The 12,021-nt window shown below is 41.5% G+C and overlaps 1 protein-coding gene across 2 annotated transcripts in view; it reads left to right on the plus strand.

The window, feature by feature from the left end:
* The first annotated feature begins 2,680 nt into the window (after positions 1 to 2,680).
* Positions 2,681 to 12,021, plus strand: part of EDNRA (endothelin receptor type A) — a 38,288-nt gene continuing 28,947 nt past the window's right edge. The window contains exons 1-2 of one of the 2 annotated variants that reach the window (XM_090036353.1): positions 2,681 to 3,093; positions 6,361 to 6,828. In XM_090036353.1, coding sequence (XP_089892479.1) covers positions 6,439 to 6,828 — 390 coding nt within the window. In that variant the 5' untranslated portion in view covers positions 2,681 to 3,093; positions 6,361 to 6,438. Of the gene's footprint in view, positions 3,094 to 3,614; positions 3,817 to 6,360; positions 6,829 to 12,021 lie in introns of those variants that run through there. The other variant, XM_090036354.1, reaches the window with a different exon arrangement.

Below are 12,021 nucleotides of genomic sequence, written 5' to 3' on the forward strand. Positions count from 1 at the left end.
TAGCACTGTGGACCTCACTACCAGTAAGATAACGGTAAAATAAGATGCTTAGGCTTGTAAGGATGAAATCAGGAAGGCCAAAACACAACGGCAGTTGCAACTACCAAAAGACATGAAGGGTACCAAGAAGGGTTTCTACAATAAGAGAAAGATCAGGGAAAGTATGAGTCCCTTATTGAATGGGAGAGGGGGGAGGACAACCTAGTGATAGATGAGGAAGAAAAAACTAAAGTACTCAATGCTTTTTTCACCCCGGTCTTCACAAGCAATGTCAGCTCCCAGGCTACTGCACCTAGCAGCACAGTTTGGGTCAGAGGTGAGCAGCCAACAGCGGTGAAAGAACAGGTTAAGAGCTATTTAGAAAAGATGGAGTTCATGGGGACAGACACAATGCACCTCAGGGAGCTGGCTGATGTAATTGCAGAGCTGCTGGTCATTGTCTTTGAAAATGCATGGCAAATGGGAGAGGTTCTGGACGATTGGAAAAGGGCCAATATAGTGCCCATCCTTAAGAAAGGGAAGAAGGAGGATCCAGGGAACTATGACCAGTCAGCTTCACCTCAGTCCCTGGAAAAACCATGGAACAGGTCCTCAAGGAATCCCTTTCTAAGCACTTGGCAGAGAAGAGGGTTATTCCATACTTTCTGGAACCACCCTTTAGGTAGGTGCAGGTTGCTATTAAATTCCCTCTCAGTCTTCTCTTCTCCAGTTCCCCCAGCCTGTCTCATAAGTCATGTGCCCTAGCCCACTAACCATTTTCAGTGCTGTCTACTGGACTCTCTCCAATTTGTCGAAGTCCTTTCTGTAGCGGGGAGAGGGAGGGGAGAGCAAAACTGGACACAGTGCTCCAGATGTGGCCTCACCAATGCAGAACAGAGGGGAATACTCACTCCCTTGATATGCTGGCAATTCTCCTACTAATGCAGCCCAGTATGTCATTTGCCTGCTTTTCAACAAGGGCACACTGTTGGCTTATATTCAGCTTCTTGTCCACTGCAACCCCCAGGTCCTTTTTTGTAGAGTGCTGCCCAGCCAGTCACCTCCCAGCCTATACCGGTGCATGGAATTGTTCCATCCTAAATGCAGGACTTTGCACTTGTCCTTGTTGAACCTCATGAGATTTTTTTTGGTCCAATCCTCCAATCTGTCTAGGCCTCTCTGAATCCTAGCCCTAACCTCCAGCATATCTACTCTCCCCAGCTTGGTATCATCTGCAATTTTCTGACGGGACACTCTTCCTATCTTCCAGGTTGTTGATGAAGATATTGAACAAACCTGGCCTCAGGACTGACCCCTGGGGCACTCCACTTCATACTGGCTGCCAACTAGATATTGAGCCTTTGATCACTACCCTTTGAGTCCGACAGTCCCACCAGTTTTCTATCTACCTTACGGTCCATTCATCCAACCAACCCATGTTTTCTTAGCTTGCTCGCAAAAATATTGTAGGAGACCATATCGAAAGCCTTGCTAAAGTCAAGGTATATCAGATCCACTGCTCTCCCCACATCCACAGAACCAGTCATCTCATTATAGCAATCAGGTTGGTCAAACATGACTTGCCCTTGGTGAATCCATGCTGACTGTTCTCAGTAGTGGCGGAAAACAGAACAAGGAGCCGTGGTCTGGAGTTGCAAGGGAACATTAGGTTAGATATTAGGGAAAACTTTCTCCTGAGGAGAGTAGTAAAGCACGGGAAGCAGGCTACCCAGAAAGGCTGTGAAATCTCCATCCTTGCAGGTTTTTAAGGCCTAGGTAGACACACCCTTGGCTGGGATGGTATATCTGGGGCTGGTCCTGCTTTAAGCAGGAGGTTGGGCTAGATGACCTCCTGAGGTCCCTTCCAACCCTAATTTTCTGTGATTCTGACAGTATTTCCTCTCATCACAGAAAATGGTTTGTGACCATTTTTACACCCTTTCAACAGAAAGGGTCACACCCATACTTCTCATGGGTGCCCCGTTCCTTTGATAATCTCTCACCCCCCAAATCCTTCTAGTGACAAGTGCACTGTACCGCCTACCACTCACACAAGAAATTGTTTACAGGGAGGGAGGAGTAATGCAAGGAAAAATGAGAATATAATAAAACATCGTTTTGCTGTTTTCTTAACGATTTGTAGCAACTGGAAATAGACTACAACTGGGGCAGATCCAGCAGTCGCACCCCCCTTTGATTCCTGCCCCACCTACACGTCGAAAACAACTGCCTGACACAACACCCTTTGACTATTTTTGCCTAGGTTGTTATGCTTTTTTAACTTAATATACAATCTAGCAAATCAGTGCACACTCCAATATTTGCTTTTGCTGGGATCTTAAACTGAATAACATAGCCCTCATTTGGGGGAACTTAATACATAATCCAGGAAATCAGTGCCTATTCCATATTTGTTTTTGCTGGGCTCTTAAACCGAACACTACAGCCCTAGCATATCAGTAAAGCTTCTCACCTAACGTGTGTAAGTGGGAACATGTCTGTAACATGTAAGTGACGGACGCCCCTGTCACGTCGCATTACACGTGAGGATGCCCCCCACCATCTGCACGCCTCTTGGCAAAAACCCTACATCTGCGCCCCCTCCCCGCCCCCGCGAGGACCACGGCGACCCATGGAGACTTCTCCCCGAGGCTCAAAAGGCTTTTCCATCCTTCCAAAAGTTTCTTTCGGACAAAACCCCCCAAAAGAGACAACTTTGAGGGCTGAAGTTACTGATGTCTTCCAGCCCCTGTGACTTCCCCGGCCTGCCCCGGGCAGCGGGCGCGGCGTGTGGCGCAGCCCGGGCCCGGGCCCGCGCGCGGGCGCCGGCGAGCGGCACACCCGGGCGGAAGCAGTTAAGGAGGGCAGTGCTCCCTTGCGCCCGGGAGGAAACCTCTGCGTTTGAACAGGGGCTGGGGCTCCCTGTGGGCTGGAGCCTGGGGTGGCTCGGGGGAGGGGGCAGACGCTCCGCTCCGGCTCTTTCTTCCCTGTGCTCATCTAGCGGAGGTGGAGATTTCCCGATCCCACCCAGCCCGGCGGAGACGGGAGGATCTGCTGAGCCTGGCCCGGATATCCAGCCTGCACCCGAGCCGCTTGCTCGGGGGGAGCCGCCTGGTAGGGTTTGGGGGCGCAGCGCGGGCCAGGGGGGCGGGGGGCAGGCGGGGGCTGGCATGGACCGGTGCTGGTGCTGCAGGCGGGGTGGGGGGCATCCCAATGCCGCGGAGCCGGGTCTGGCCTCCCCCCCCTCGCTTTGCAAACCCCAAGCTTGTTGAAATCCTGCTTGACATCTCCCTTGGGGCTTCTCCATTGAACAGCAGGCTGCTCTTTGCTTTCTGGAGGTCTTTGGGGATCCCAGGCTCTCACCTACTGACCACCTCCACTGACATTTTTGGCTTTCTTGTGCGTCTCCAGCTGCTTGACCGCTCCTAGGAAGAGCGCAGACCACCTGCGAACGCTTCTGCAGCCAGGCGGAGGGTGTTTGTTCCTACCCGCAAGTTTGCAAACTAGAATGGTTTCCAACTATTTGAGTTGGTCTGGTAAAAGATAGATTGAACCAAAGCACCTGGTCTGCCAGAAATCACAGACATGAAGAGCTGGACAGGACCTGGAAAGATCATTGAGTCCAACCCCTGCAGCTCTGAGCTGGAATACTGCTGAGATCAAATGTTCCCAGCAAGGTGTCTGGTAGAGGTGATCTCTTTTATTAGACCAACTCAATAGTTGGAAAAATTGTTCTTTGCAAGCTTTCGGGCACAAACACCCTTCTTCAGGCATCGGAAGAGTCTTCTTAGGTGTTTCTGGCTTCCCTACTCCAGGCAGGAGAGCTGCTGCTACTAGGTAAGGAGTTGTGCTCTCAGCCCTCCCAGGGTCCCAGGGTGCCAGTAGCATGTTACACAGGTGTGCCAGGGCTGCCAGTGGGAGAGGAGCAAGGGAAACCCCCTCCTCAGACCCAGTCCACTCTGCCTTTCAGCATCCACACTTTGCCCCCATAGATGCTGACAGGCAGAGTGAACTGGGTCTGAGCAGGGTTTTTCCCCTGCTCCTCTCCCACTAAGAGACTGGGCAGGATAGACCTACAGTCTGAGTCTTGATGGCAATTCTTAATGTTCTTCTGGTTTACTGCTTGTGGCCTGGGAGTCTGAAATAATCCCACAGATACTATAGCTCACATGTATGCTTTGGTTTTGTATTATCTATTAAGGACAGTTAAGCCAAGTTTTACTCCAGATTCCTGCAGAGATGTGTGTGCATGCATGCTGCTACTATGTACGCATACAGACACACTGAGCATAAGCAGTGGCAGGACATGTCAGTGAATCCATATAAAAGTGTTCTTGGAAATGATCACTTGGGGGGCGTTTTCTGGTTTGTTTAGCTTGTTGGGAAAGTGTCTGAGAATGTGGTTGTCTGTTTGCATGTTCTTGCTGCCTCTGACATCACATTCATAGGGGTTGTCATCCTTTGAGCGTTCACAGAAAAGTTTCATAAAACAGGGAGACCAATGTGAATAAGGCATGAGTCTGGGTGTTAGGAAAACTGGAGTTTAGTCTGGCTCTACTGTGGATTCACATGGGCAAGTATGAATTTGGTTCTCTTCACTTAAATTCTCAGTGACTCAGTGTTACCCATTTGTAAACCTTGTAATAATAAATAATAAAAGTTGTCTGACAAGGAGCATTGGGAAGCGTAACTGATATTTATGAAATGATTTAGACCCCTAAGTCAAAAACAATTTAAGTAATGTACAGTATTTTTAATGGCCCTGAGTTACCAATATAACAGGTATTATAAAAAATAAATCTAAGGCTGCTATTCAGTTCATTAGATTTTAAGATCATAAGCACAGGCTAATGCAGTGGGCAAGATTCTGACTTTAGTTTACAGGGCTTCTTCAGTGATTCAGAAATCAGACTAGCAAGCATATGGAGATTAACTTAGGAATTCATATGTTCTATACACTACATTAGAGAGAGAGAGAGAAAGACCTCATGCACTACAGAACTGTGTATACAACTATCATGCAGTCAGGGAACTTTACATACCATATGCTACCATGGAAAAAGTTTCATAAAATTAAATGCAAGTATTACAAATGTGCCTGAGGCACCAATGTTAGTGAATTCTCTGTCAGTTTCCATTGTGAGTTCTACATTGTTATTTTATTTTTAATAACCCCATGGCAAAAAAAGTTAGGGAGGAATCTCTATATACCATAAGATTCATTAGTTTAAAAATAATCTTCCAGTTCCTTCATTTACAGTATTGCAATTCTAGACTTGAATTTTCCAGTGTGGCCAAGGGACTGCCCTTGATGTTGTAAGAAATTGTCAGACCGAGCGGAAGGGATGGAGGAGGAATCTTTGGGACGTGAGAATATATACTACTTTTGATGTGGATCCCACAAGTGACATCCGGCCTGAACTGCACTGCAGTATTTGTAATAGTGATAATCATCCATTGCTTCAGGAAATAGACTGTAGACTTTTCTTTTACTCAAACTTGTGCTTGCTGTGGGGGATGACCATGCTGCTGATGTTTCCTCTACAAGCAGCAGATTTCATGGATTATTCCTTACCAGGCTAAACTGTGTACAGTGAACACATAAAATCACTTGTATTTACACATAACAGACTTAACTATGGCTAAAATCTAAATATGAACTCCAAGGGAATTATGGAAGATGAAGGATATATTGATCCTATAGGCAGAGCCTATTGAGTTGTATCGGAAATGGAAAAGCTTTAAAGGATTTGATCCAAAGTTTACTGAAGTCAGTAGGAATCTTTCTGCTGTCTTTGGGCTTTGAATCTACCTCAAAATAATGGAGAGGATTTGAAAATCATCTCCAGGATCCTTATTTTAAAATCCAATCTGTTACTAAGATAGATAAAAATATGTTAAAAATATTAGGGTTTCAGCAGACAAAATAGTTAGAAAATATAACTTTCTGTCTTAATACTTTTAATGATGAAAGGCTGCAATTTCGCTATTTAGCTGAACTCATTTAGGGAAATTTGCTTAAATTTTCTAGGAACTGAAATATCATTCAGGGAAACTTCTCTGATATCCTTTTCCTAACACACTTTTCTTGCAAGCCCAAGTCTTGTGACACAACTTTTATCTGCCACTTGTTGTCTGGAATGTTTTATTCCACACATAGACAAGTACTCCTGCGCATTTTCATGGCATAGCAAGATCTTTTTAGCACAAGTCATCACGTGCCAAAGGTTATCTATCTGATCTTGTCAAAATAGCTCAGCTGATATAAAAACCACATATTTCCTGCTAAATAAGAAACTGTATGCTTGTTTTTAGTACTACTCCTATTGTGTTGACCCGTGTTTTATTTATGGGGTTTTTTTGTATTATTTCTCCATATAGGTAAAGAAGTGAGAAGGATCACAGTAAAATATTGAAAGAGCTGTTTCACACAATTTGCTTGAAATTCAAGGCTTCAGGATGGGAGCTTTTTGCTTATGGGTTTCCTTGATGCTTCTGGTACCAGGATTTGTCTTCAGTGACAGCTCTGATAGATACTACACCAATCTGAGTACTTTCACCATCTACTCCAGAACAGAAGCTAACCTACTTCTTACTACCAGCAGACCCATGGTGGTCAACAAAACTCACGCTTGCAGGCAACAGACGAGAATTGCTGAAACTTTTAAATACATTAACACAGTGATAAGTTGTGCTATTTTCATCGTTGGATTGGTTGGAAATGCAACACTCCTGAGGATCATTTATCAGAACAAGTGTATGAGGAATGGCCCGAATGCACTGATAGCTAGCCTGGCACTAGGAGACCTTATCTATATCGTCATTGATATTCCTATCAATATATATAAGGTAGGAAGAAACAAGGCGTACACTTCAACTGCACCATCTCTGTGGGTTCACAGCAGTTTGGCATGTTTCTTTTTTGTCTAATTTGTGCTTTTATTTAATAACAAGAATGTTATTGACTAGAGTGTACATTTAAATATAACTCAGCTGTTTTCAAGAACAAAAATCAAGTCTTCATTTACAGGTTTCTCCTTATGAAAATAAGGAGTGTGTTTTCTTTTGTGAATGATCCTGCTCCACCATATCAAAGTTTCTCCTTGCATTTAACAGCAGCTGATTAAAAATCAAACACAGCTGAGCTTAATTTTAGATGATGTCCTTATTACACTTAAGGAAGAAAAGGGTTAATCAGATTAAGCGAGCAGATTTTGAAAAAACTGCTATCTCTTTTTATAGATCAAAATGCATAGCTGCTATTTTGAGACTATTCTATTCTTGCCTTATGTTTAGATAGAGAATATTCTCTGAGATTAACACTATTTATATGGTAAATCTAGGAGGGCTGTGACCTGGTAGGGTTAATTATTAAGTAGGAGATGCTTAGATCAGTTTAGGATTATTAAAATCAATTATGCTCTAACTATTTTAGAGCTGGATTTGTAAAAATATTTGAAGGATTATAAACAGTTATTTTAAATGTAACTGAGTTTCCGGGTCTAGCCTTTATTGCTTTGCACTTGTAAGACTGAAACGCAGATTCTTTGAGACATACGATCATTCATTTCTTTCTTGTTTTAGCCTCTATTTCAGTTACTCAAACATATTCATTATGTATGAATTATTGACATATTTACAATACACTTACACATAGAATAAGCTTATAAGAAATTCTAAAACAAGCATTTTTTTTAATTAATCAAATATACGTAAGTAAATATAATGCTCAATATTTGAGCAGGTATATATGAAACCAAGTAACAATGATTCTTTTACAAGGGGATAAAATTATAGGTAGCCCCATCGAAGGGTAAATTAGTTTTAAATTAATGTCAGATCAGAACTGAGTGAAAGGGAATGCCATAAAATGCATACAGAAGCTGATAGCAACTTTCTTTCGAAATTATTTTTTCAATAGAAATTACAGGATCTATAAAAAAAGATTTCAGCTTTCTCTGTGGAAAACTGAAATGGAGCAATTCATTATGGGTCAAATTGATGGACATCAAAATATTTTGGCTTAACGTACTGATTCATAGAGTTACGTTTCTGGCTAGTTTCACAACATTCTGGTCTGCAGAGCCTCAGAGGACGTGTAGTTTGGGAGCTTCCAACTCTCCTTCCTTCCTGTGGCCCAACTCACTCTCTAAACTACATTTCCCATGACGTGTCTGTATTCCCTATGGTTCAGCTACCATGGCTGAACTACCCTCTGGATATATTTTATGCATTGTGGTGGGGGGTTGTCACAGATCAAATTTTATCAGAAATTTGCTGAATAAGAGAATAAGGCAGATGTTTCTGAAAGGTTAGAGAGAAAATGTTGCCAACATTTACACTTTTTTTTTCTCTAGACGTTTTAAAGAACTTTAATGTCTCTGGGCTCTGGAGGAAGACCTAGAAATTTGGGGTGGGAGAAGAAAGGAGTTCAAGAGAGAGTGCCTTAGATCAGAATGCTGCCTTTTGTTGGTGTTAGGAAAAGTCATATAATTTCAGTCATATTAGAAGGTGTAATTTTTAGGTGTGCTGGCATTTTGTAAAATTTTTTCTTTAACTTTTGAGTACTGTACTATACATCCAGCCTAGCCTCACAGACTCCCATTGAATCACTCTGAAGCAGAGGCTCACACCTCCAGATGCAAACAAAATGGCTCAAGGCTAACACATGAAAATACCCAGAGGGAGAAAAATAGTAATCTGTGATCATGGAATTAAAGACTTGCGGTAAATTGTTGGCATCGGTGTGTCAGCTCTTCCATAGAAAGAAACAGAATTTAAGTTTCACAGGCAACCTTCATTCTCACATTTCTTACTTTCTGAGTTCATGATTTTGAAACCTGAATGACTTCTTTTTGCAAAGTAATATAGATATACATCCTGGAAGTATACTGTGGGGTTGGTTCTGTGTCATCTAACCCAGAGAAATGCTGATAGAATTTAGAATTAAGCACCTTGGTAGCTCTACCTATCACATGGCAATATTATTTCTAGAATATTTTTCGTATAAACTAAGCATGTCAAACTCACTTGCACCCCATGGCCAGATCCAGACCATGGTGCTCCACACAATCCAGATCCAGACCACAAGGAGCCTCCCAGGATAGGTCTGGACCTGGAAGTAGGGGCAGCGCAGGGGTTAATTTGGCCATTACTTGCCCCCTCTACCATCAACAATAATGATCACTGGGGCTCCATGCCCTGGATTACATTGGCAGGCCCCATCCCCACTCTACCTCTGAATTCCCAGCTCCTCTGAGAGCCCCATGAGTTGGAATTGGCATGTGGGCCGCATATTTGACACCCTGGATATAAACTATTTGGTCATATAAAAAGTAATTATGCTGCTAGTTAGAAACAGTAAGGACTTTAAATTTATGTCTTTGTAATTTCCCTTAAAATATAATCTTGTCTTTAGGACCCCTAAAATCTTAACACCTACAGAGCAGCATTTAACTCCATCTGTCCAGCTGTGCCCATTTGAAAATGTTAGTTGAATTTGAAAATTTTTGGGATAAGTCTTTGAGGAAAACCCAGTGTTTAAAGAAGGAGAGCTTCTTTCCTGTTGGTTGAATACTAGTTTCAAAGCTTTCTGTACTCAAACCTGCAAAAATTTTTAAATGTTTTGTTTTCTTTAAAGATTGGCTTTATAATAAGCCACATCAGACTGAACACAGTAAGCAAAGTTGAGCCAGTATAAGTTGAAGGAGCCGGTGCACCGTTTGCTGGTGAACATTGTATTTATTATTATTAATGGAAATAATTACCAGTATCTTTTATATATGAATTCTTTCAAATAAGAGTCTAATCCCACATTCTTCATTCAAGCAAAACTGCCATGGACACCAAAGTGAACAGACATTTATCTAGATAATAAGCACATCCATAATTAAGTTACCCTGGATAAAAAATGTATAAAGGGATATATAGACCTTCATGATTCAATGAACAAGCCATTTATTAACTGACTGAGCCTAGGAACAAGTTTTCCCAGTGGACAGGTTATTCCATAATTGTTTGCTGTATCAAAATCTATCTTTTTCCAAGTTTCTTTGCCTACATAATACATGTGCAATAACAGAAGTATAAATTAGCCTAAATGTATTACATTCAGAAAAATGTAAATGACAAATATGGCAAATTTGCCCCTTCTTAGAGACCAACTATCAAACATTATCATGACAAGAGAAACATATATTGAGAAGTAAAGTGAATGTTTCCATAAACTTGTTCAAAATGCTGAAACTGAATGAATGAATGAATGAATGAATTTATAGTTATTCAGATTCACAATCTGAATGTTTACGCCTTCTTTGAGGGATCCTTTATGTAATACCAGGTGTGATCCTTCCTGTTACGCACCCTTAAAATAATTCAATATAATGTAATACTGCAAACAGGCTCAGTGGACTTATGCCAATTTATGTCAGCTAAGGATGTAGAGCTTTATGTTTAAACTGGTATCTTCTGCCTTTTGCCCTTGCAGGGGTTGGATTCAAAGGCCTGTTAGGAATTCATCCTCTACTAGAATTTTATAACCTCTTTTACTTATGATTGCTTCCCCCTTAAGGCTTGCAGAGAGATTTAGATGCAAGTAACATTCACTAACTTTGAAGGCAGTCTGAATCTCAATCAAATGAGACACTAGCTTTAAAACTACCTTCAAATTTGTTTTTAGTTACATGTTTATACTGCCTGGACCTATATCTCCTTCCTTTCCTTTCCATCCCCTAGTTAGAATGGCGGCAAACCACATTTTTAGCTTACTCCCAGTATCTTTGGTCTGTGTACTGGGGTTGCGGTTGTGGGGAGGAGGGGTGATATAGGATGAAGAGTGTTATGCACTTACTTGTTATTGTAGGAGGCGGTTTTTGTTTTGTTGTGCTTTAAGGATTTTTTTTAATGTAGGGGGAAAAACTGATCATTAAAATATTTTAAAACTGCTGAAACAAGAAATCTAAAATATCAAATACAGCTAAGCATTGCCATGATAAATACCAGGGTTTAATTACTTCGATGGCATCTGAAATAGGACTCAAAATATTGTGAAAACATAATTGAAATACAACATATTAGTTTAATACAGGAAAGCTTCTTTGGAAAAGATTCCGCAACATTTTTAAAAACTGAGCTCACCTTCCACCAACTGGGGTTTTAAATATCCTTTAAAACAAAGAGACATTCATTCAGATCTAATTTGTGTCAGTTTGATGTGGGATCTATTTTGTCTATATTAGCACTCTTTGATTCTGTGGGCCCTTAAGTTACATGTGTATATCCGAGGCATAATGGGTCCTTTATTATCTTGGGAATTTTTGATATTTACTTGATTGCTAGTGTAATGAAGGACCCAAGCCAAAAAAACTAATCTATGTATCCCGTTCTCAAACAGCTGAACAAAATGTTGTTATATGTGGAGCGATGCTTTCTGTGACCGACCTTCACTTAATCAAATGCTGTGAAAGGATGGTTTTAATGCTGACATCATAGTCACATCAGCATCTAAACCTCAGTAGTCTGTGCAGAGTAGCATTAGGTTAAGTCCTATACATGGTACTCCTTCTGTGTATGTTCACCAGACTGTTATATAAATAACATACATTTTCAGGGCTCTTCTCACTGGGAGAACTTTTATATTATACCGTTTCTGGCTATTATCAGTGTTTGACATCAGAGAATCTTCTTGTGGGGTGTGTAGATAAGCATATCTCTCCTCAGCTTTTTCACAAAAGCCACACAGATTAGCAGCTTGGTGCATTAAATTGTTTTTATCATCATAATTAATGTTGTGCATAAATTACAATGCTAATTATGTGCATTGAGCCTGACCCTATAGACCTTTCCAGCAGGTAGCATCCATGGAAATCAGTGGGACATTTGTACACAAAATGACTAAGATCAAACATACACAAGCAAACATACATATATAGCAAACATAAGGCTAAAACCTTAATTCAGATGAGAAAGTCTGACTTAAAAGAAGATTTCATCTATACACTGTACATTGTTTTTATTAAATGCAGCCTCTACTGGTGCCCTAGG

Source organism: Crocodylus siamensis, chromosome 2 (assembly GCF_052110815.1).
Source record: "Crocodylus siamensis isolate JL-2025a chromosome 2, ASM5211081v1, whole genome shotgun sequence".
Taxonomy (NCBI): Eukaryota; Metazoa; Chordata; order Crocodylia; family Crocodylidae; genus Crocodylus; species Crocodylus siamensis.